This window comes from Thunnus thynnus, chromosome 17, assembly GCF_963924715.1.
Source record: "Thunnus thynnus chromosome 17, fThuThy2.1, whole genome shotgun sequence".
Classification (NCBI taxonomy): domain Eukaryota; kingdom Metazoa; phylum Chordata; class Actinopteri; order Scombriformes; family Scombridae; genus Thunnus; species Thunnus thynnus.
In genome coordinates, this window is record NC_089533.1 from 3,136,529 (window position 1) to 3,162,989 (window position 26,461).

Below are 26,461 nucleotides of genomic sequence, written 5' to 3' on the forward strand. Positions count from 1 at the left end.
ATAATGACAATAATCGCTAATTGCAGTCCTAATCACGAGGATAAAACATGATTAAATTAAAGCTTTGATTTATGTTTCTTTTAAATGTGAAGTCTCTTTAGTTTCTTTAAAAGCCGGGTGTTTTAATTGCACAAATTCTGAATATTTGACAAATTAACATGACAAATGTTTAAATGGAGTGAAATAAAGTTGCACAATTCCTGATACGACTGATAGAAATGGCCACTCTTGTCATTTTCTCTGTGACAGTGACATTTTAGGAGGGGAAAAAAATAACATGTGGTGCCTCTGCGTAAGCATTACTGAAAGGAAGCATGAATAATCTGATGAAATGTGATGTACAGTGGTGTGTTTGAGCTATTTGTGTCATGTGTTTTTTGTTTTCGTAACATCATGACTCACCTCTCTTTTAGCTTTGCCAGAACAAGGATGAGGATGAACACCTACACTCACATAATGAATGAAGGATACAGTCTGGTCTTGGCAGCAGCCGCTTGAATGACATCATTAAATATAATTACAGTACGATGAGTTAAGCACATTTAACAGGTTGGAAACAGTATATTGATCTCTGCAAAAATCAAGTGTGATTATATAACTTTTGACAGAAGCAATAACATAATCTTCCTTTTACTTATAAAAAGACATTTTATATTATTACAGCTGTACTATATATTCATTCATTAATACCAGCATCCACTTTTAGGTGCCCATAGGAGTTATAGCTGATGACAAATACATTAATAAACACTTATATCTGCTTACAACTACATTATAGTGCATTATAAACCATTTATTAAATGTTTCTATGCTGCTTATAAATGCTAAATAAAAGGAATTTAAAATCAAATGTTACCACGATAAAACACTATTTAAGAACAATTTGGATAATTTCAAGGTTTCCAGATAAGATTTAGCCACTGTTAATACTAATATCACAAACATCCGTCTCTAACATTTAGTGGTGGGATCGCTGGTTTGAGGCGACTTTATCTCATTTGTGTGACTGTCTGAAAACCACCGAGGCGTCACCTCTGATTTAGGACAGATCAGTTTGTTTAAATATTGTGAATATAAATGAGCAATCACAGAATAACTGTAGGAAATATGAAACGTGCGGCAGTGCCGACGGGGGATTTTGATTCCACGGTTTGTGGTTCAGTGCAGTCAGAATAAATCCCATTAAATCTATGTACACGAATTCTGTTTGGAATTAATTATTAACGAAGCAGCTCCAGGTTTAGTCTCTTACTGACATTATAGACTTGATTAAATCACAAGACTGTCATGAGATTCTACTTAAATTCTTTTATTAGCAGTTTATAACCAGATAAGCTTCATCTGAAAAGAAGACACATCAGTATATTAAATATGTATGAATTTTATTAAATGGCAATGAAACATTTATTGCAGATCATTAGAGGATTAAATTAAACAACAACAACAACAACAACAAAAGAGGCCTAAAGGTGCTAAAGAGGCCAAAAGACTTTCTGTTTGTGTACAGATTAAACAAACAAGATGTAATTTGTTAATTATTGAGTTTTGGAGGTAAACTTTGAGCAGAGCCACGCTAGCTGTTTCCACCTGACTCCAGTCTTTATGCTAAGCTAAGCTAATCATCTCCTGGCTAAAACGGACAACTTTTAATTAAAAATGACATGATTAGGCACATGAATAAAAAAAAAAAAGACAAATGCTGACAAACTTGAGCAGAATCAAGCTTATTTAAAGGATATGGTTGGAAATCTTCTGTATTTTTCTTAAATGTCAACAAACTTCATGTTTGGATCCAAACCAACAATAAACTGATCTACTAACTAGTATTGTGTGTGTATCAAAGTCTGATATATCTTGTTCCTCTGTTGTTGTTCCAAAAACTATTAAAAACATGTCAGTGAGCCACACCGCTGCACTGGGTGACATGTTCCTTCATCATGAAGAGTTTGGTCATGTTAGTTTGTTTAGAAACGGCTCAAAAGACTAATTTTCAGTCTCAGGAGAGTAGTTCTGTGTAAGGCAGACGCCAATGAGCATGTGCAGGACTTTGTGCTACATTGTAAATTTCTCAAAGACCTTCGGTTCAAAGTCAGGAGGTTGTGATATGTAGCACAACAAGCTAGTGAAGCTGTAAACAGAACCATATTCCCGCACATGCTCAGTAGCGTCTGCCTTCCACAGAACTACTCTCCTGAGACTGAAAACATGATGCTGTTATTAGTCTTTGGAGCCGTTTCTAAACAAACTAACGTGACCAAACCTTCATGATGAAGGAACATGTCACCCAGTGCAGCGCTGTGGCTCATTGTTATGTTTTTAATTGTTTTTGGACAACAACAGAGGTCTACAACACAGAGGAATAAGATGTATCAGGCTTTGGATACACACACACACAGTACTTGTATGTAGATCAATTCATTGTTGGTTTGGTTCTACAGATGAAATTTGTTGACAATAAGAAAAATATAGAAAATCGCCAGACAAAACCTTCAAGAATTTACTTTATGCCGTATGGTGTTGCATGATTGATAATTTTGCTCTGTAACTGATCCGTCAAAGTCAAAGAGTAACAAACGCATGGAGGAAATATGGCAACAGATGATAATACAATAATACAATATTAATAATTTAATTCAGACTAAAACTAAGATTAAAAAAACTTAAAATACAAAATCAATTAAAGCTGCAAGCAGCAATAAACGGGCCCTCACACCTCGCACGCATCGAGGCAGTGGCAGCCGTGGTGTCGCTACTGGAGGTCTGTTCACACGGCTCTGAATTTGCAGGATTATCGGACACTGTGTGAACGGGTAAAATATCACTTCCTGTGTCCACTTTGTGACACTAGAGAACACCCACCAATTATGAGTCATGTAAATTTCACGTAAATCAGATGATGTTTGTAACATAAGGCTGACTTCCTGTTGTCAGCTGGATGCGCTATGACTACGACTCAATATGGGCATCTAGAGGTCTTCAGGCCTGGACTCTTATCCAGCATATGACGTTTAGGGCAGATCGGACAATGTAAAGTCAAGTTAGAGCAGCTTCCTCTTTCATGGCAAAACATGCAAATTTTCTGTATCACCACGGCGACAGCATTCCACAAAAACTCAAAAGCTTCGCAATTTGGCATCGTGAAGGTCTTGAGATTTCGCTGACCAAATTTGTGGTGGACCAGTTGAATCCTTTAAGAGGAGTTTCGAAAAGTCCCATACCTGTAAACTGCCTAAAATGGCGTGTTGTCACATGACCTATGACATCATTGTTCGAGGCATCGACTATTCCCTCACAATTTAGCGTCACATTAGTCCGAGGGTTATACCGACCAAATTTCATACGAATCCGATAAACCTTCTAGGAGGAGTTTGAAAAAGTTCACATAAAATACAAGAAAAACGCACAAAATTCAAAATGGCCGACTCCCAGTTGGGCGGAGCTAATGAAAGCCAATGGGAAATACTTCCGAAATGATGAGAGCAACGTGCGTACCAAATTTCATGAATATCAGAGCAACTTTATTCCGACTACGGCCTGCCACGCATTAGGGATCGCTATGGAGCCCGCTGGCCTCGCTGCAACCTGATCAATACAGAACTTTGCATTTTTCGCCAGTTATGACTTGTGTTCCTGAGTTTTCAAGCGTCCAAAGACCCTTAAAAAATGCAATGGCTTAGGAGAATAATAATCTCTACAGAGACATTAGGTTCCTCACACTTTCAACGTCAGGGACTTTTGTTCTCAGGCCCTAATCAGTTTGCTCAGTTAGTATAATTTAAACTAGATTAATGTTAATACTTTAATAACATAAAATCTTAAACTATCTACAAGGTCAGTGCAGTTAATGCATAAATACCTGATTTACTTATAAGTGGAATTCTGTCCTTTCTGTTAGTGGACATAAGTTTTAAAGGAACAGTTCACCCGTACATGAAAACGCTGATATTAATTCTACAATCTCTCATTTCAGAAAGTTTAAAGTGAGATCATGTAACTGTTGAGAGAATAAATGACACATTTTTTTCTCTTAGAAATAAAAAGTCAAATCAATAAGCAATAAAAAAAAACAGCCTTTAACACACTCAGGGATTTAGCTGCTACAGCCTTACTTGGTCTGGTACGAGCAGTAGCTTATGGTGGCTAATGTTAGCAAACTTTAAGATACCGAGTACTTTTACAAAAAAATCTTAACTCAAGGACCATCTACAAGTGCCTCTGAGAGCTTTCAATGGTTTTCCTCAGCTATAAAATGCATCTTGAAAGATGTTTTTTAACTTTACTGTTTCCATGTTGAAGAAGGAACTTTCACATTCAATACCAAGTCTAATAAATAAAAATTAAAATACTAAAAACGACAACAAATAAAAACAAATAATAGCAGACTTGATGGCTCTTTTTAAACTTGTGCTATTCTACTGTTTTAGCATTTAGCATTATCCCACCAGTGTCACCAGTGGACACAGTGGGAACAGTCCAGCAAAGGTTACATAATCTCGCTTTAACACGACTCCAGAGGCTCAAATGTTCACAACGTTCCACATTTTTAAATGAAGCTAAAAATGTAAGTTTGTTCTCGGGGTGGTTGTCAACGGATCTCATTTTCAACAAATCCAATAATATCATAAAAACAGTATAGTATAAAGACAAATATTTTAAAAAGGCTCAGTAATTTCCTAAATCAGCATTTTTACATTACTTAAACACTACTCAGTCAGTGTGGGATTGAAAATAAACTACAGCGTTCACGGTGATGAACAACGGAGCTCTACAGCACAAAGGAATAAGATTTATCAGGTTTTGGCAACACAAAGAACACTTGATATTAGGGACAAATCGTTGTTGGTTTTGGTCTTTGCATGAGATTTGTTGACAATAAGAAAAATACAGAAGTTCACCAGACATGTCCATTAAAATCAAAAGGGATTATCTTCTGGGGAGCATGAATCTGCTTATCTAATGACAATGTACCCATTAGATTATGAAATATCTTGTATGAGAGGTCCTAAAGGTGGTGTTTGAGGAAAGCTTATGGAGTGTCTGAAAAAGGAAGGGTTTATCCTCTGGAGAGCATGAATGCGCTCTGTAAATTTCAGCTTGATGCCAAGATGAAAAGTTGATGATGATATTCCATTTTTATTTTAGTGGCGTATGACAATGCTGAGCAGTACGTCACTGTTGGTTTTTGGTATGTTGCTGATGCTGTTCTACTAGTTTATGGCACTTGAGAGCATTTACATGAGATTCTTACTGACATTTGCAACTGATGATTACTGCACCCACTACTGTATGTGACTTAAAACCAGCACGTCACTCCACTGGCATGTCAGTAAAATCTGTCACATGCCGGTGAGGAGTGGTACTATATATGCCAGTGAAACATTGTTTTTACTACACTCTACATGCCGGTCACGCAGCAGCAATATACCAAAAGTCAAAGTGGCATACCACTGAGAATAGTCAATAGTATCTGTAACTATCGAGTGGCAGACTATCGGTATATGGTGGTAGTAACAGGAGTAACAAGCCAATTATAAGTTGCACAAAGCAGCAGCAAGTCAATAAGAATCGGCATACGTCAGTGGAAAGTGGCAGCATACCAAAACCTAACCGTGACATACCGCTCAGCATCAACATATGCCACTTGAACAAGAGTGGCATATTATCGAGAAGCTGCCGACTGCAAGCTGGAAGTCTGGGCGGGACTATACGATGTACCACGCAAGACATTTTACAAATAGTCTCTCAGCAATGAAATAACTGCCATAATCTCAGAGATGCTGATGGCTATATGGCAGTAGATTTGTAGCTTAATGTGTTTGCTGGCGATGTCTAATGTTGCCCGTCATGATTTAGTCAGATGAACTTATTCAAACAATTTTTACTCAATAAGGAACTTAAGTTTTATTGAGAATACATCAAATATGAACTAAAATTCGCCAACGGCTAAACAAGTGCTAGTTAGCTACAACAGAGATATGTATTAAAGTTATCCTGAGGCAGGTACTGTTGGAATCGCAACAGACTTTCTGACGCCGGTTTATCAGCTCAAACAGGGTTTAACGGTTAACATCAAACTGTGTTAAGTTAGCGATAACATAAAGAGATTACTGCACTGGAGGTACAATTCTCAAATACCCTCACCGTGTTTGACATCACCATCACAGCTTTGAAGTGATTTTGGACTTCTTGTAGTCGAAATCTAAAACCTGTATGAATATACATAAAAAAAAAACCACATAATCATCTGTTGTAGCTAACTAGCACTAGCTTGCTTAGCTGCTGGCTAGCTTAGCTGTTGGCTAGCTTTAGCTAACTCTGTGTGTATTCTCAATTAAACCAAGTTGCTGATTGAGTTAAAGTTGTTTAAATAAATAATGTTAATCTAAATATCTGATGACATTAGACCTGTCCAGTAAACATATTAAGTTACGAGTTTACAGCATTTCAGAGATATCTATTTTGCGTGGTGGACTTCCAGCTTGCAGATCTTGACGCTGCTGAAATTTTGTTGCATCCTTCCGATTAACTTTGGATATTTCTTGACCTTGTAGTTGCTATAAAGGAGAAGTCAGGAGGTCACCAAACAACAGTAGGAATATTCACATTCACATTAAGAGTTTCACACTGGAGGTCCAGAGTTTAAACTACAGTAAACGGACTTGCGGGTGTTTATTTGCTGGTCACAGATCTGTAGTGGAGTGTCAATAGTCCTTTAAAAATCATTTCAAAGCGTAAACTAATTCTCAAATCTCATCTACAGATTTGAAATTTAACTTATTTGATTAAATTCTCATCACACACACATTAAGTAATTGATTTGGTCCCTCAGTTTATTATGTTTCGCCGTGTCTAATTCCTCATATTTTAATTTTATTTCTGACCTCAACATCAAAATAAAACCACCTAATGTGAAGTCAAGGGTTTTATATTTTCATTGTGGCATTAAAAGAAAAGGTGCTCACCATGTACTGAAAGTCCCTTTTTATGATGGCAGCTGTTAAAACACCACAGCAGGACGTGACTACTTGCTGGTTTTTAGGGTTTTGTGGTTTATACTTTGCCACATTCGCTGTGCTGTCACATTTATCACTCTCCTCCTCGAGTGTGGTGACTTGGCAGCTTCAGCTCTGACGTTCTTCCCATCTAACATGAAAGCAGCGTCATTCAATAGGTTTCTTCATACCGGTTTCACCCTTGTTTCCCATTTCCCCTCTTTCCCTCCATCTGTCTGTTTCCATCTCATTATTTATTCAGTCTCTTCCCTTTCCTCTGTTCCCTCATCTCTCCTCTTCTCTCCTCTTCTCTCTCTCTCTCTCTCTTTCACATTTCTGGCTGATGTCTCTCAGTCAGTCTTGGTGGTTTTGTGTCTCCAGGGGTAAATCAGCTCGCCGACAAACAGTTTCTTGACGAGCGCGGCCCACGAGTCTTTGGGGTAGCAGCTGTACGTCGGGGTGCGGTACGTCTGAATCACTGTGTTGCCTTTAAGGGGGTTAATCTGAGGAAGAATAAACCAAAAACAGCTTGATAATATGAAAAAATGACTAATAAGAAGACAAAAATGAAATTCTTACATTATTTGCATGCAAAAAATAGTTGATTAGTGAACAATTTTCAAGCAAAAATGCCAAAAATCTCTGGTTCCAGCTTCTGAAATGTGAATATGTGATGATTTTCTAGTATTCTATGATTATAAGTTGAATATATTTGGGTTCTGGACTGCTGGTCGGACTTTCTGACACTTTATGAACCAAATTAGAACTGTAACAATAAGGTGATATTTAACATGAATATTTCCTGTTTTTAATACCTTTCTATGATAGTTAACTGAATATTTTTGGGGTTTGGACTGTTGGTCAGTCGATCACTTTTGGCTCTGAGAAAACGTGACGTCTTACCTCCATCAGCAGGTGAAGGGCCGTCCCCGGCTCCTCACACAGCACCCTGAACTTTACACCTTCTGTAAAGTACGACACACATCACAGAATAAGACCAACTGATGTTCATCAAGTCATACATCCATCGACAAAATGAGAACGTTTATGTAAATTCCTGTCAAGAGACTTTACAGCGTCTATAATCGATGTTGTTTATAACAGTCTGATGTGTCAGTGTGTAATGTGTTGGTTGTGGCTCGTAGTGATGAACCTACAGAGAATTATCAGAGACTCTGCAGCTCCTCTCGGCTTTACGGAGCTTTATAGTGAGTTTCAGCTCATTGTTTATCTGTCCGGCTGCAACTTTACTGTTTTGGTTCACTCTCAGTGCTCTCATAGCATCGTTTTCAGAGAAAAAGCTCTAAGAAGCCGCTGTACACTACCTGCTCAGCACCAAACGGCAAACAGACACAGTTAGCTGTAGACTAGCTGGTGAACATAGTGGAGCATTTAGCAGCTAAAGAGCCAGATATTTCCCTCAGGAGTTGGTAGAGAGCAAAAACAGAAGCTATAAGAGAGTGAATATTAGACTTACATTCACCAGGTGGACAGAAACACGACTCCACATGAATGATAATGTTCAACATATCAACTTAAAAGCTGATGATATGTCAGAGTTGTGTTTCTGCTCTCAGTTATTGCAGGTTTAAGAACCTGCAGATATTTTACATCATCCTGTCTGTGAAGTCATTGCTTCAGGTGTGCACATACACACATCTTTCCTCCTTAAAAAAGCAAAAATGAAGCAGCACGGTTGGTAAAACAGATCATCTAGACCACACGGAGAACCTGAGCTGATTCAGATTTAAATAAACTTGAATGGATGATAAAGACGATGTACCTGCTAGTCTGTAGGGCCGGAAGATGCGGAGGCCGAAAGCGAACAGAGGGAAGGAGTTGATGAAATCCACACTGAGGTGGAGGACGCCCTGGAACAGCACCACCACCAGCCGCAACTACACAACACACACACACACACACACACGCAGGGGTCAGAAACAAACCTGTCCTGCTGGAAATGATTTAAATTGTTGAGCATTTTGTTAAAAACTGGGACCAGTCAGTGTTATGGATTAAAAAAACAAAACAACAGACGACTTCCAATCTAATTATCTATTATTTAGACATGAGCTGTTGTCCAATTACATCAAGTGAAGAAATCCAAGCACATGTTTCATGATTTAAAGCGACGCTCCACCCAGAATCTATTTATAACTATCAAACACACCCTGCGCTGATTTAAAAATAGCAGCTGCTTTCAGCTCCAATTCGTCAGGTAGAGTTGGTTCAAATAGTGACAAGTTGTCACGATGGACAAAGTTTAAATATCAAAACCATCCACAGCATCATATCAAACCAGTCCTGCTGCATAGTCTGTGTCTCCTTTTGTGCATCTTCCACCTTTGATGTCATTTTTAGTGGATAAAGGAGGTTTGGTAGCAGCTGACTTATCATGTTGATCAAAGAGAAACATGTCGACGTTAATTCAACAGCTGCGTCGATGCTTGTAGCCGTTTTTTTTTTTTTTGGGGGGACATTTTGTTGGAGACAGTTTTCCGTCTCTCTGGTAGAGAAAAAAGGTGACGTCTTCGTTCTTAATCCTGCCTGATTAGAAATGGGAGGCTGTGATTGGCTCGTTTGTTTTTTTGGGAACAGGGAAACAGCTGTCAGTGTGTTGGCGTGGTTTCCACTCCTTTCCACCTCGTCACACTAAACGGAACATGTTACTGGTGTTGACCTGAATTTAAGGCTGCCGCTAACTAGTTCTAAAATTTCAATTTATCACATTATTGTTTTAGCCTGAAAAAGTCAGAAAACAGTCAAATAAATCCTTTATAGTTTCTTAGAGCTCAAGACGGTATCTTCAAATGTCCAAAGATCTTCAGTTTATAATCATTTATGATGAAGAAAAGCAGCAAATCCTCACAGTTAGGAGGCTGGAACAACCAAATGTTTGTCATTTTTGCTTGAATTTTGCAACCAGTCAATCAACCGCATTGTAAACAATAAAGACTAATAAACAAATATTACACATGGAAGATGTTCTGTGTTGTCTCAGTTCACTGCTGTCTGATTAACACTGAACATCACAGCTGCTGCCTCGTTTATCTGCTCAATGGACGTAAATTGTCGTCGTAATAATTTGAATTATATCAGCAACTGAACACAAAATTATGACATTTTATCACTATTGAATTCTTATGGTTGAAACATCAAACATTATTCCAGTATATAATTATTTTAAATTAGTAAATTCACACATTCACATTGTTTTTCCTTGTTGACCCATTTAGTCAGGTCTGAATGTTGAATTATAGTGTCTGAATTTAAAGCTATAATATGTAATTATTCCACATTAAAATGTCTAAAAACAACTAGACCTATGTTATATATGTTGTTGAGTTGTGTACTTATCTGTATCTGTCATTTAATCAAAGTAACGGACCGTTACATTTGGTCGCATGTCAATGGCGTCATACCTCCTCTACCAAAGAGTAAACACGCACCAGATGCATACGGCGGCGCTGTGTTTGTCCGCTACAATGGCGTCTACCAAAGAGTAACTTACACACATACAAGATAATACATCGGCGTTGTGGTTGTTCCACACAAACTGTTATAAAATGACTTTTATTCAGTTTTAAGCCACATTTTCATGATAAATTTAGGTTGTTTTTAACTATATCTTTTAGCTGGAAGAAGGATTTTAGTCATTGGACGTCTGGATCTTAAGTTATCAGAGAAATAAACTGGGCAAACGTTAGCAGCAGCTCGGCTAACAGCCCCTCCAGGAAGTCCGGTGGTCACCGAACATCGTCGGAGAAATATTGATTTTTTAGGTGAAACAGCTTTAATTAGTATTTTAACGATTTTAATCAGCGTGTACGTGTGTTTTTGGAGAGGAGGAGACCTCTGCGGATAATTCGGCCCCTGGGAGAAACCGGCCGAACGTCTGGATCTAAAGTTGTAAGAGAAATAAACCGAACAAGTGTTAGCAGCAGCTCGGCTAACAGCCCGTACCGGACGTCCGGTGGTCGCCGTACATCGTCGGAGAAACACTGATTTTTTACGTTAAACAGTTTTATTCAGTGTTTTTACCTGTAATCTCCGGGTCCGTTTGTTCTGGAGAGGAGGAGACCTCTGCGGGTAAAAACATCCTGAATGATGAACACTGGAGTAATCCTATCCCGGTGAAGCTGGTTATTTAACAACGAAGACAACAACTCCCATGATCCCTTGCTACTTCACACCGTCATCACACTCCGTCTTTTGTTATTGTTTTGATTGAGACCCCTAGCGGCTGAAATTACATATTGTGCGTTTAAAAACTTATTGCAACATGATTTTAGCTTTTAAATATTAAACAACAGAATTTTCTATCAGAGTTTTAGAACCTTAAAATAAATTTAGAAAGATGGTTTTCAAAGTCAAATATTTCAGTGGTTTTTAAACTTCAACATTAAACATTCATTAGAGATTTCATTTCAGAATTTAGTATTTAGTTGCTGATATAATTCAGATTATTGTGGCAGTGATTTGCTTCCATATGTAACAAATGAAGCTAACCAGCTAACGAGACGTATCTGAATGACTGATATACTAGAGATGAGGGTGATTCGGAGGTCTGGAACCAGACTGGAGCTGCAGATGGTTTGAGAAGCTTCTTCTAACATGTAAACTGGTCACTGTTGGAAGTCGTAACTGAGACATGTGAGTCTCACCAGAGTGAAAACCAGGTAGTAGAGCGCTGTGGTGGGCAGCAGGAACAGCAGGATGGTGAACAGCAGAGTCCCGATGAAGAGCTGAAGAACAACAAACACAAACAAACTCATAGTAAACTGAGAAGATGATGATGATGATGATGATGATGATGATGATGATGGTGTGTGTATGTGTGCTACCTGGTCCAGGTCGTAGGAGCAGGAGTCGACTCTCTGCCGCAGAACGTTCCACTTCTTCCCTCTGAAGAGCCTCCAGAGAGACGAGAGGCCGTAGATCTTCAGACAGTAGAGCCTGACGGAGACACACAGAGCCGATCACGTCCTCATGAACTAATACAGCCGATCAATAAACCTTATCAGATTCACCGTCGGTGTAAAGAGACGATGAAAGGATGAAGGAGAAGCTACGTCTTCAGAAGTGAGAGAGAAGGTCAAATATTATAATAAAGAGTTCAGTGACCTAAAGGGACGATCAGACTGTTTATATTGATCATCATTTGGGCTGAATCATATTGATTTCATTCATCTGTCAATTATATTTTGATTAATCATTTAATCTTTAAAAAGTCTTCAAAGTCTCAAAGATATTTAATTTAAAACAATATAAAAACAGAGAAAAGCAACAAATCCTCACATTTAAGAAGCTGGAATAAAACAACTGAAACATTCATCAATTAATATTAATTTAACTCGACTAATCAATTGATTATTACAGCACTAGTTTAACTAGTGCGGATTATAAATGATGGTTTCCAGTACAGATTTCTTACTAAGATCTTCATCAGCTCTAACAATATAGATTCAATATACAATATAATACACTGATTATATAATATATGAATATTTTCACCAACTGATGATACTTTAAAGTTGCTCATCAAACTATTTTGTCTTTTTTTAATTTCATTTGACAAATTTTAAGAGGGATTTTATCATCTTTTAAAAGGTTTATTGAAGTCAGTAAAAGGTTAAAATATATGTAATATAACTCATACTGTTAATTCTCTATTACATAAAGGAGACTCGGATATAGAACAGATACAAACTGTATATCAGTCTATAAAATATAATGAACCAAACTGAACTATCATCACGTCTGATATAACTGGACTTATAACTGAACACTCGTGTGCTTCAGTTCACACAAACACATTATTTTATATATTTTATGTCTTTGCTTCATTTATGCTGCTGACTTCATGTTTGATATTTGATCCTTTAGTTGCTGGTTTGCTTATTTTTGTTGCGTTGAGTTTCCTTCTATAAACCTCTGGAGGGGTTTTTTTTTTTTTTCTACGTCTCACCTGCACAAATTGCTTCTTCTCTTTTGTTGTTATGTTTCTGCTGCTTTGTTTTATCATGCAAATAAATAAATAAATAAATAAATAAATAAAGTATCTGGCAGATACATGCGCTCCCTCTTTTTCCTTGTAAATTCCTTGAAGAAATGGAGAAAACACACATATTCTAGTGAGGACGCACACAGACACACACACATCACCGTTATTACATACCTGTGTGTTATTTATCATATTCAACATGTTAACGTTTGCTAATTAGCACTAAACACATAGTTACTGTAGTTCTGCAGGTTGTTTGCTCGTAAAGCAAACTTTTAGACAAATGAAAAAACATGAACGTCTGAACAGAACTTCCTGTCAATCCATCATGAAGATATTTCAGTCTGACTGAAACCGTCATCTCTACAGTCATGTTGCTGCTGCTGCAAACAAATATCAGCGTCAGTTTTTAAAAAACATGTAAATGTAACATCCTCCGTAATCTAAACCTGCCTACAGACAAGCAGAGAAGCTTTTCAAAGAGCCTGGATGCTTCTTCTTCTTCTTCTTCTTCTTCTTCTTCTTCTTCGCCCTCCTGCTGCGAGTTGTGATCGCAGCAGGAGATATTTTTAGATGCGGGCATACAGATTTAATAAGTCACTCTGACAAAAGCTTCTCAAACTCCAGCATAAATATGTAACAAGGAAAGTGGGTAATATTTCATTATGCGCCACAGGCGAGGGAGCCGAGCTATCTTTAGAGCAAATGCATAATTTAGTCAAATCTCTCTCTTTCCTCCAGGACTATTATCAGAGTATACAGGCCTCCGTCGCAGCGCCGCAGATCTACATCTGTTCATCCTGCCGGCGGGAACCTCAACAGCTTCCATTTCATCTGTTTTAGAGAGCTGTTGATTTATTTTATGGTCGTTTTCTAATATTTTCAGGAGTTCAAGCAGCTAAATGTGAATAATCTTTACTGTGTGTCTGGAATAATCCCACAGAGCAGAGACAAGCTGTGTGTGACCAGACTGAAGGAAACAAGCACTAAATTATGTTTTACAATCATCTGACTGTTACGCAACAGTGACGTAAAACAAAACTACCTGCTCGGCAAGACGAGACCGTTGTTGTGTAAGTTATAATAAAAAAAAAAACACAGAGTCATAATGGTTTGTGCTGCTTCCTCTCGGGGGGAATAAACAGCGCAGCTACTTTTACTGGATGAATGACTTCATATGTGTTTTTAGAGGGTTTTGCTGCTGCTGTCGTTTATTATTTGGCTGATTTTTTCCTGAAGTCTGTTTTCAGTTTTCAGCCTTTAAACAGAGAAGTGAATGTTTTAATGAAAGAGTTTTTACTGTGTTTCTTTTATATCTTTATACGTCTTCATGAACTTAACATAACATGATATAACATTACATTCATGCTTTTGACTGATCCAGTATGATTATTTCTGTTATATTTAAAACCTCTGCATGAAGACACAGATCAAATTACGGCAGCAACCAACGATTATTTCCATTATTGATTAATCTGTTGATTATTTTCCTCAATTAATGTGATTTGTTGTTTTTTTTTTGTTTGTTATTTTAAATTTGCTTTGATAGGGACGATGCTATTCAACATAGATCTGATACAGAGCAGAGAGTTTATAGCTAATTGCTAATTTTCAACTCTTGTCCCTAGTTGAGCTTTACATACATATACAGTGTAATTAAAAAAAATATATATATATATATAAAAACCACAGCGCACTACAATAAAATACACGTACTGAATTACATTGATTGTGATGTACAGTTTGTACAATACAATTAACTAAACATACGTACAGCTGTGGTTTGCTGGCGTTTAACCTTTGTAGTTCCAGAGTTGACGGGCCTGTATGCAGAAGGCTGATCAGTGTTTATGGTATTTTACAGTTGCTGTTCACCGTGCTGCTTGTTACTCTGGTACTGTCTTGTCTCTGGATGTATCTAAACTATTGATACATTTGAAAACTAATTTAAGAAAACAATAATGAGTAGTAGTTTTCAGTTTGTGACAGTGATGCCAGCGGACAGGCTTTATTTGTCCATTATTTTTAGTGCCTGATTGTATCAGGATGTGATGGTGATGCTTGAGTTTGGTCCATAAAATGTCAGAAAATGCTGAAAATGTCGATCACTGTTTCCCAGACGCAACCTAACATATAAAGATATTCAGTTTACTGTCATAAAGGACTAAAGAAACCAGAAAATATTCACATTCTGAGAAGCTGGAATCAGAGAATTTTACTGTTTTTTTCTTTAAAAATTACTCAAAACGGTTAATAGATCATTAAAATAGCTGGCAACTAATCAATTAATCAACTAATCATTGCAGCTCTAATTGTAAGAATCTAAAGGTTGCTGTACTGAGTGAAGAGCTGCAGCAATGTGTTTTGTGTTTAAGCTAATAAACATGGATGTAAATAATTCAGGATTTAAAATATTATTTTAAAAAAATCTGCTTTGCAAATGTTTTTATGAGGAAAGAAACTGATTCAACACTTCAAGGATTCACTGACTGAGTTTTGGTAACAGTCAGTGTGAACATAATATAAACAACTACTGTCACATGTTGTCACCTGAAGATGTGTCCTTATGTCTTCAGTGACCTCTTGACCTCTGACATCAGGCCAATATGTCCAAACTCAAAAACTGATCAACGGAGCTCATTCATGCTACTGGATGATCATTTCCCATTTTAGACACTCGGAGCAGACGAGATGTTGGGAAAGTTGGGAGAAAGTCGCCCCCTGCAGGTTGTCAAGAGTAACGTCTCCTCTACTGATCTCACACAGACACTCTGTTTATAATGAAGTCATGAATGCTTGACTCATATTAATCTATAGTAATTACTGTTTACATGTATCTATTTTATACGAGACCATCTGTGCAGCTGCATCTCCTCAGACGTCACATTAACCAGAAGAGGAACTGGGTTTTACAAAAATCAGAAAAGTTAAACTGACAAAACGTTTTTCAGGAGAAAATGAGAATCAAGACACAAAGTTGTTCTATCGATCAATCGTCTGATCAGTCTATAAAACGTTTCTCCTGCAGTGCGACTGCAGCAAAAGAGGTTAAAAACCCTCAAACAACCACAATAATAATCTATATTTGACATTTGACATTCATAACACATAAACATCCAGCGTTACAATCAGCTCAACACTTCTGCATGTAAAATGTATCAGTGATGATAGACGTCAACATGAAAGACAAACTGCCACAACTACAGTTACACAAACACACAAACTAACACTGCAGCAATAAACAAACATGTTAAAAGAACATATATACATATATTTATGAGCATGAAACGAGGCATATCTATCAAAATCCAAGTTAATTATTCAAATAAAGCATTCCTTCCTACTGCTTTAGAAGTATGAACTTTTCTAGTCCTTCTTCCTTTTTTTTGCTTTATCTATAAACTTTTATGATTAATATGAAACTCAACTATCCTCCACCAGCGTCCACGATACCCATCAAATCAAACAACAACCAGAAACAACTCAAGAACACATCAAACTAAACGTCTATATATTATCTTTAAAAAGTCTTTTAAACGTGATCGGTGCTCCTTTCATCGTCACAATGATATTTTACATTTTATTCTTAACTAAAAGCTTTTTAAACATAAAAATTCCTCTCAGCTCACGTTTAACTTTCTCTCATTTGAAACAACTTTGTCAACCAGATCTTTACATTTTAGTGCTTTTCAATTTAAAAGCATTAATTAATCAATAAAAAACACAATATATTAATATAATCCATCAATTAATAAATAAAAGCCAGTCAAATGTGATGGACCTAAAAACAGAAACAGTAACCAGTAAAATTAACTAGAAAATATATGAAACAAGTCCTTACAGTCAGAATCTCAGGAACCAATCAGACGTCATTAAAAGGTTTCACACCTGTGAGCACAAAGAGCTTCTGACTCGTTCATCTCGGCATCTTTAAGCATCAATCAACTCACTATTTAGACTGAAAACACCAAACAGACTGAAGTCTGGTCTGAACTCTCCGCCTGCTGGTCCGGAGTCAAACCAGTTATAGAAACAATATTTATTAATAAGCTCATTAATCATGTTTCTGTCGTTAGCAGTGATGTCATCAACAGCATCACACAACAAAACTCTGATGGATTCATTTAAAAGCTTCTTATTGACCTCGAAGGACATAAAACAACCTGGATTAACATTCAGTTTCATATCAGTATGAACTATCTGCTGATCAGTAATGAGAATTGATCTCTGTCTCATTTCTCTGAGGTCAGTTAGTGAGCTCGTTAATTAAAAGCTTCGTCTGCAAATTAAGTTTTAAAATCCATCAGTGTTGCAGCCTGACAGAGTTTCTAATTCACAGCTGTTTCTCTCTTTCCTGCTGCCGTGATGAACACGAGGTCTCACCTGGCGCCGTACACGTAGAAGCAGTAGATGTGGAAGGTGAGCAGAGCCACCATGTCAGAGAGCAGCGAGAGGGCAAAGGTCAGGCCGAAGCAGGCAGACAGGCCTCCGTACCAGAGGATCCCCTCGATGAAGGGAGACATCAGGTGGATGTAACCTGCACGGGAAGACGTGAGGATTTACACATGTGGTTGGTGTGTGTGTGTGTGTGTGTGTGTGTGTGTGTGCGTTTGTGTGTGTGCGTTTGTGTGTGTGTGTGTGTGTGTGTAACTCACTGATCCAGAGGTGGATGTGATAGAGGAAGAAGCGGCCCAGGACCTGGTCCAGAGCCCGGTTCATCTTCAGCCCTGCAGGAGCTCCCATCAGCCACTGCAGCAGCTCGTCCAGCTCTTTCGCCACATGCTGCGGAAGATCCACAAGAGATAAACGACACCACAGAAGAAACCTGAACGCATCGTTTCACTGAATCATTCACTTCCTTCTCTGATCTATTAGCAGCACGAATGTCAACAACAACAACAATAAATAAATAAAACAGGTTTCTGTTCAGATCGATTCTGACTCCGTATAGAAGAAAACAGAACAACAATCACAAAAACACAAAACGTAGAGAATGAAAAATAAAACTGACTCCACTTAAATTATTTACTAAAGCTGAACAGTAACTTGTTGATAAATTATATACCATCTTTTGTTTGGGAATAAGTATAATTGCAAATATTTTTTTTTTTAGACTCATTATCTCAAGACTGTTATTTTAATTACGGCTGAAACTAATCGTTATTTTTTTATTGATTAATCTGCCTTTTATTTTGTCTATAAAGTCTCAGAAAATAGTAAAAAATGCCCGTGATGACTTCTCATAGCGACGTCTTCAAATGTTTGATCCAAAACCCCAAAATATTCAGTTTACTATCATGTAAAACAAAGAAAAAACATCTTTAGTCTTTACATCTGAGAAGCTGACAGTCACAGATTCATTTTTCGTAGATCAGTTAATCAACTAATCATCTAAATATCTCATTATCTTAAGTTATGAATTGTAGTTTTGAGGCTTTCGTGTTTATTTTTTTGTCGTGCTGAAATGATTAATTGATTAGTTGATAGAAGCAAAAATGTCAAATATTATCTGGTTCCAGCTGTTTTTCTTTGTCATATATGAGTGAACTGAATATTTTAAAGGTTTTATACTATTAGTCAGACAAAAAAAAGCTACTTTAAGACATTATTGTTGCTTCTCAGGAAGTGTAAATGCTGTTTTTTTTAACATTTTATAAACTAAATGATTAATCGAGAAAATATTCAGCAGATAAGTTGATGATATGTGTAGATCATTGTCCTGAGTGATTTAACCATCTTCTTATCTGTTGTTTGTTTGTTCAGTGTTGCCATAATTGACCGATCATGTGTTATCGATCGTATTCACACTCACATCAGCTGCAGGCACCAGAGTGTTGGCCAGCATGGTGATGTGATCGTCTCTGTAGAGCCACGAGATGAGCAACATGCCGAGAGCCACGTCCACCAGGAACGACACCAGGATGTTGGCTTTCCTACACGGAACGGACAGAAAGAACACCGAGGTCGTAAAAGAGGAGCATTACAGTGAATAAACCTGCAACAACAATCCAAACTGTTCTCACACATGAAACTGCTGAATCTTGTTTATCAGGATAAATTCTGATTTCTGTGGATGTTCATGTTCTTCAGACGATTATTCTAAATGCTTCTAGTGACCTCTGACCTTTCAACTGGCGCCATCATCTGGACAAAACTTGTAAAAATCAAACAGGCGGATTGAGGTGAAACTAACTGAGCACATTCAAGCTTTAATTTAGCAACATCATCAGGTCAAAATGTTTATACAGGATGTTCTCACAGGCCTAAACCTGCCTTAAAGCTCCAAGTAGCAGTAGTAGAAGAAGAAGTAGTAGAAGAAGAAGTAGAAGAAGAAGAAGTAGAGGAAGAAGTAGAGGAAGAAGAAGAAATAGAAGTAGAAGAAGTAGAAGTAGAAGAAGAAGAAATAGAAGAAGTAGAAGAAGAAGAAGAAGAAGAAGAAGAAGAAGAAGAAGAAGAAGAAGAAGTAGAAAAAGAAGAAGTAGAAGTAGAAGAAGAAGAAGAAGAAGTAGAGGAAGAAGAAGTAGAAGTAGAAGAAGAAGAAGTAGAAGTAGAAGAAGAAGAAGAAGAAGTAGAGGAAGAAGAAGTAGAAGTAGAAGAAGAAGAAGAAGAAGTAGAAGAAGTAGAAAAAGAAGAAGTAGAAGTAGAAGAAGAAGGGGAAGAAGTAGAGGAAGAAGAAGTAGAAGTAGAAGTAGAAGAAGTAGAAGAAGAAGAAGTAGAAGAAGAAGAAGTACAAAAAGAAGAAGTAGAAGTAGAAGAAGAAGAAGAAGAAGTAGAGGAAGAAGAAGTAAAAGTAGAAGAAGAAGAAGTAGAAGAAGAAGAAGTAGAAGAAGAAGAAGTAGAAAAAGAAGAAGTAGAAGTAGAAGAAGAAGAAGAAGAAGTAGAGGAAGAAGAAGTAGAAGTAGAAGTAGAAGAAGAAGAAGAAGAAGTAGAAGTAGAGGAAGAAGAAGTAGAAGTAGAAGTAGAGGAAGAAGAAGTAGAAGTAGAAGAAGAAGAAGTAGAAGAAGAAGAAGTAGAAAAAGAAGTAGAAGAAGTAGAAGTAGAGGAAGAAGAAGAAGAAGAAGTAGAAGTAGAGGAAGAAGAAGTAGAAGTAGAAGAAGAAGAAGAAGTAGAAGAAGAAAAAGAAGAAGTAGAAGAAGAAAAAGAAGAAGTAGAAGAAGAAGAAGTAGAAGAAGAAGAAGTAGAAGAAGAAGTAGAAGTAGAAGAAGAAGTAATAGAAGAAGTAGAAGAAGAAGAAGAAGTAGAAGAAGCATCATCATCATCCCAGACTCTCACCTCATGAACTGCGTGTGTCCCGCCGCTGCTTTCGGAGAACTGAGCGTCCTCATGTGTTCTGTCCTGTAGCTGAGCTGGACACACGTGGACAGTTTAGAGGACAGGAAGCGCAGCGGGTAAAGACTGAAGATCCTGAGGATGAAACAGAACAACGACGGTGAGGATCAGAGCCGCGACTAACGATTCTTTAACCATTAATCTTTATTATTTGGTTCATAAAATGTCAGAAAACGGTGAAAAATGTCGAGCACAGTAACCTAAAATGACTTGATTTGTCCACAACTCAAAGATATTCAGTTTACTGTCATGGAGGACTAAAGACATTTTTCTTTAGAAAGACATTTTTTAGTGTCTAACTTCATGTCAAAGCTTCTTCACGTCTTTATTTCTGTCACAGCTGCTCTGATGGATTCATGTTTTCTAATAGTTTCATCTCCTCTAATACGACTGCTGACACTGATTAATGTTTCTGCTGGTTTCTTCTTTTTGGGAATATTTTCGTGAATGAAACTCGTCCAGAACAAGTCGTCTTATATGAACATTTTTAGGGGCGTCGATGATGCTGATGATGAAATCTGAGGAAGGTTCAGCTGCTCGTGAACAGGTGACCTTCATCAGGCTGAAACCAGAGATCCATGACAAGTTTAAGAGAGTAAGATAAGAACTTAATGAGTTCAAAGACACTCCCAAACTTTAAAATTACAAATGTAGAATAAAAGAAAGGATTCCTGATGAAGGTCCACAACTGAAACTCTGTATTTCTAATAAACGTGCTGCTGAAACTTGTTCTTTTGCACGTTTCCCTGAAATAAAACTTTAGAATTTATAATACTAAATTGCATTAAAATACTGTATTGATTCAGTAAAATCTGCATGTTGAGCTTCTTCCTCCTCACCGGATGTTACAGATCCAGGTCCAGATGGAGAGCAGCCAGCTGATGAGCAGGCAGAGCGGTACCGACGCCTGTTTCAGCAGCTCCACGATGATGCTGGCCTCGCGACCCTCCGACTGCCAGTGAGTCGACTTCAGCGGCCCGTCGTCGTACTTGTCCATGAAGAACAGAGGCTCGCTCCGGGCCACTGTCTGGAACATCTGGACCAGCGGAGAGAGGAGGAGGAGCATGTTAGGGAATATGTAACATCCTCCTCTCGTCCGGTCACATCCTGTCTGCGGCGTCTGGAAACAAGCTGCATCGTGTTTGAATCGTTTAAAAGGAGACTCTCTGTACCTGTCTCAGCTCAGACGGAGGATCAGCTTGAGGGTCGGGGACGCCGTTCTGGATGGGATGAAGCTGCGACAGCATCACCTTCCTCTGCTCGTAGTGGACGAAGATCACCTTCTCCTCCTCCTCCTCCTCCTCTTCCTTCTTCTCTTCTCCTTCACCTGCAGCCTCACCGTCACCTTCCTCATCCTTCTTTTTTGACTCCCGCTGAGCTGCTCTTCCACCTGGACAGTGAACAGAACATCCTTCTCAGTTATAATTTTATACCAAATAAAAGGTAACAGATGAAAAGAAAACACATTATTCAAGAGTTCAAATTAAACTGATGCTTGTAAAGTTGGAAAAGTCTCAGATCTTACTCGAGTCCCGGTCGAGGACCTGGCAGGTGAAGCCCGTCTTTCCCATCTCGCGGCTGATCTGGAGCCAGCGTTCCTGGGGGAAGATGGTGCTGAGGTCCCTGAGGAAGCTCTCCATGCCCTCCTGACCCTCTTTGGGCAAACTCCAAGAACCCAACACCGACAGCTCCACCTTACTCTGAGCCTGCATCTGGGAGAAGAAGACGGAGGAAGATGAAGGAGGAAGAGACACTGATAAAGCAGAAAAACATTTATAATTTTGGGTCGAGTTCATCTCCAGCTAGCATCTTTGTTTGGATCAGGAAAAAAAAAAAAAAGTTGCAACTTAAAAATCTTTTTTATCGTTCAGCAGACAAAATATTTTTTCATCTAGACTGGATTTTCACTGCATCACAGGATGATATTTCAATAAAGTAATACTGTACATGAGCAGCATTAATGGCAGAAATGACACCTTCGCTGTATTATAGTCCTTAAACTTGATGTCCAGGTGAAAACACTGCTGTAAGTGTTTATTAGTGAGTTCTTCACTGTGTTCATTGTTGATTTAATAATAACTCTGCTGGAGTCTTGATATCATGACTTCAACTGGCTCAGTTCTGTGATTCTTCTTCCTGTTTTTTCGGGATAGTTTTGTTCAAAACAGACATGCTGGCTGTTGCAGTGGCGTTTTGCGTTCCCACTCAGACACGACCTTGTCTGTCTTCGGATGGGTTTGAATAAGATATTGTAGTGACTTGATTTCAACAAAACAAAAAACAACCTTAGCCACCGTGAGGAGATACGTAACTGACGCGTCATCATGCAGCGGCTCCATGTAGTAAATCAAACATCTGTGGACTTGTGCTTAAGATGTATTTATTTACCACCGTGTACCAATAAAGCCTTTGCTATACACACACTTACACCAATAACTTGCATGAAAACAAACAAAAAAAGGCTTTTAGATTAGCCTCTAAACGTCTCTCGGTAAGCAGCACACCTGAGGAGTAATCGCCTCTTCTTCTACATATGCATTTCCATATGCTGCTGTTCAATACGCCACCTACTGCGGCAACCAGGAAGTGACTTTAACACACACATGGATACAAATGGCTCTAACAGATATTTTACTTTATCAACCTGCGTTCTAAACAACCTCACTGACTGAGGCGACTATCGGCTGAGTGATGACAGCTGAGGTGACGGGACTGCGGTTCAGGTCAGGTTGTGGTTAGATTTTGTTCCTGGTCTGGATCAAACTGTTATTCAGTCCGTCTGTTGAATATGTTTGATGTTAATGGTTCAGAGAGTCTTTACAGGTTCTGGAAAAACCTTCAGAACAGCAGTGAGTGTTGTTAAACTGTATTATCTGGTGTTTATTTATTCAGAAAATCTTCTCACTCTGTGACTCAAATAAACATATGTGTTATCAGTCCATCTATATTTTTTTCATCCTGTTTGTTTATACTGCATTTCAGTAATTTTGTCATTTTTTTTCTCTTCTGTTCACACATCTATTTCCTGTCTGTCCGTCCTGGGAGAGAGATCCTTCCTCTGTTGATCTTCCTGAACTTTCCTCCATGTTGTTTTAGGGAGTTTTTCCTTATTCAGATCGAGGGTCTCGTGATTTGTGATATTGAGCCGTACAAATAAAACCTGACTTGCCTTAAATACACGAGTAGAGCTGCAACGATCAGTCGATTAATCTGCAGCTATTTTAATAATCGATTTATCATTTTCAATCATTTTTTTAAGAAATAATGTCAAAATTCTCTGATTCCAGCTTCTTAAATGTGAATATTTTCTGGTTTCTTTATTCCTTTATGTCAATAAACTGAATATCTTTGGTTTGTAGACAAAACATGACATTTGAAGACGTCATCTTGGGTTTTGGGAAACACTGATTGATATTTTCTGACATTTATTATTTTTAGAACTTTAACCAGACCTGAGAGAAGACAGACAGGTCTCCCCGCTGCTGCACTGACCTGCTGGATGTACTGTTTGACCTGACCCGGGATGAACGGGTAGTGGATGACCGTCAGCACCACGGCCGAGTCGTGGCCGGCGATCCAGCGGCCCACCAGCAGCCCGCTGTCTGCCCGGTTACAGCACTGCGGGAAGAAGACTTTCAGCACCATGACGTCCGCCGCAGCTCAGCGTCCAGCAGCTCTGATGATCTGAGACAGACGAGGAAGAAAAACACATCACTAATATATAGTTTCATGTTTAAAAAAAGGTTCAGGAATTTCATAATAATAACAGCTGCTCTCCGTTTTATATCATTATAAACTGAATATCTTTGAGTTTTGGACTGTTGGTCGGACAAAATAAGATATTTGAAAACATTATACTGGGTTTTGAGAAATTATTGGACAGTTTTTCATCACTTTTTGAGATTTTATAGACTAGTCCTGCATGAAAAATCCTACTACAGTAAAAGTACAAGTACTTTGAGCTTGATGTAGTTAAAGTATTGCAGTAAAAGTACATAAGTATTCTGAGCTTGATGTAGTTAAAGTATTGCAGTAAAAGTACATAAGTATTATGAGCTTGATGTAGTTAAAGTATTGCAGTAAAAGTAGTGGTTTGGTCCCTCTGACTGATATATTATTATATATGACATCATTAGATTATTAATAGTGAAGCATCAGTGTTAGAGCAGCATGTTACTGTTGTAGCTGCTGGAGGTGGAGCTAGTTTACACTACTTTATATACAGTTAGCTAGTTTAGTCCACTGGTTCCCAACCTAGGGGTCGGGCCCCTCCAAAGGGTCAGCAGATAAATCTGAGGGGTGGTGAGATGATTAATGGGAGAGGAAAGAAGAAAAAACAAAGTTCTGATACACAAATCTGTTTTCAGTTTTTGGACTTTTTCTCTAATCTTTGATTTTTGCTGAAATATTGGATCATTTGAACATTTATTGAAATGAAAGCATGTGAGAAGTTAAGAGGGAAAAATCACTATTTGGTGGAGCTGTTAACAACTCATAGACATGTGAAATGTGACCCCGACTACACACTGCTTTTTGTAAGACATCAAAAGCCAAAAAGGTTGGAAACCACTGGTTTCATCTTTAACAATGTGTTGTATTTTAAAAGCTTGTTATATTATCCATTGTGTCAAATCTTCATCTGAAAAGAAACTAAAGCTGTCAAATAAATGTAGTGGAGTAGAAAGTACAATATTTCCCTCTGACATGTAGTGGAGTTGGAGTATAAAGCAGCAGACGTTTGTCCTTCTTTTTGTCCTTCAGATATTGAGTTTGTTGTGGCAACAAACCGCCTGCAGCTGAACTAACATTGATTTCAGCGGTTATAATGTCAGTTTGCCAGCTGGAACAGAAAGTAGGTTAACTGCTGTGTTGGTTAAATTAACGAGAAACAGACTAATATTACTAACTTATTTATTTACTAAACATTTTTATGAAACGTTATAAAGAGTTTAAGCTGATTTATTTTGTCCTCAAATGACAGATTTGTGCTCCAAGTTCACAAAAATCCATCAATAAAAACTGTGACAAATCTAAACTAATCGTCGGACTGAAGCTGCGTCAAACAGCAAAGAGTCACAAACACCCAACGTCAATATAAACACAAAATAAACACATTATTTACCTTCTTTACCACGAACACAAGCTTTCACCTTCCATCTGAAACCAAGTGCGCTTAGCTGTTAGCTATGAGGGCAGCGGCGCCATGTTTTTTGTTGACAGTCCCTTGCTTTAAACGGTCCGGTGAGAAACAAGCATTTAATGTGTTCCTATACGTGATTATTATTATTATTATTTTAAAATAATCGGAGGCCTTATCTCATTATTATGACTCACTATCTCAAAATTACGAGAAAAGATTATATTACAAACAAACAAAATAAAAACCTAAAACAATTATACAGGGGGTAATACATTAGCGCAATATACCTTTTATGAATTCATAAATAATCAGAACAGCCGTTTTCTCTCATTTAAAATAATAAATACTGAGACGTAGCCTTAATGATTTGAGATGTTTTTTGTTCTTGTTTGCTACACTTTTACGTGGATTTAATAAAGTATATAAGTAATTTACTAAATCAATCCTAAACAAAATTAATTGTATGAATATGGTATTTGCCCATAATTATAATGAGATATATTAGATGGCAGTATGCTATCATGTCTGATTTGATGCAGGTATGACTGGTTTACTGTATTATAAGGACTCTTAATACTTCTTAATATTATTATCTTAATACGTCCACGGTCTACACAGCAAACTGTTAAAACTGTTCTTATCAATACTGATGTTACTGTTATTTGTAGTTTATTATTAGGATGTCGCACTAATAATGAATTATACTGATATTAAAACTGTATGTTAGTCCACAAATTTTAAATTCACAGGTTCATAATTTTTTCCTCGGACAGTGTTTCCCTGTTGAGCTGCAGGTGGAAGTATAGTAACAAAAAGAGGAACTTTGGCCCTAAAAAGACTGTAACGTTGAAAGATATCTACTTGATTTGACTCATTTGGACGTTTGAAGCTTCATATTAGCTTCAGATAAACTTTAAAATACATTTTTTGCACAGAAGGAGGACTGTGGATTTTGTCCTCCATCACTTCCATTGTAAGGTCATTATGAAGGGATCT

General features: G+C 37.7%; 1 protein-coding gene across 2 annotated transcripts; it reads right to left on the minus strand.

Annotated features, from left to right (window-relative positions):
• Positions 1–1,766: 1,766 nt before the first annotated feature.
• pigq (phosphatidylinositol glycan anchor biosynthesis, class Q) lies at positions 1,767–25,554 on the minus strand. 2 transcript variants are annotated; one of them, XR_010932084.1, is made up of 15 exons: positions 25,448–25,554; positions 23,818–24,009; positions 21,851–22,037; positions 21,498–21,715; positions 21,165–21,361; positions 20,269–20,400; positions 18,809–18,929; positions 17,652–17,778; positions 17,380–17,533; positions 11,837–11,948; positions 11,657–11,737; positions 8,776–8,890; positions 7,896–7,957; positions 6,963–7,495; positions 1,767–6,554 (listed from the first exon to the last, which is right to left on the minus strand). XR_010932084.1 is itself a non-coding variant. In XM_067615551.1 (14 exons), exons 2-14 carry the CDS (start codon positions 23,968–23,970, stop codon positions 7,343–7,345), a joined length of 1,812 nt encoding a protein of 603 aa, XP_067471652.1. In that variant the 5' UTR covers positions 23,971–24,009; positions 25,448–25,554; the 3' UTR covers positions 1,767–7,342. The 2 variants fall into 2 exon arrangements, 1 of the variants encoding a protein (XP_067471652.1); XM_067615551.1 differs by having other exon boundaries at positions 1,767–7,495.
• Positions 25,555–26,461: the final 907 nt, after the last annotated feature.

Bases quoted from the DNA above. Each gene is read 5' to 3' on its own strand.
- pigq (XM_067615551.1), bottom strand. From the start codon at position 23,970: ATGGTGCTGAAAGTCTTCTTCCCGCAGTGCTGTAACCGGGCAGACAGC. The intron at 21,362-21,497 runs GTACAGAGAGTC...CCGCTGGTCCAG, and splicing joins CTCCGTCTGAGCTGAGACAG to ATGTTCCAGACAGTGGCCCG. The intron at 11,738-11,836 runs GTAGCACACATA...GTTGTTCTTCAG, and splicing joins GCTCCTACGACCTGGACCAG to CTCTTCATCGGGACTCTGCT.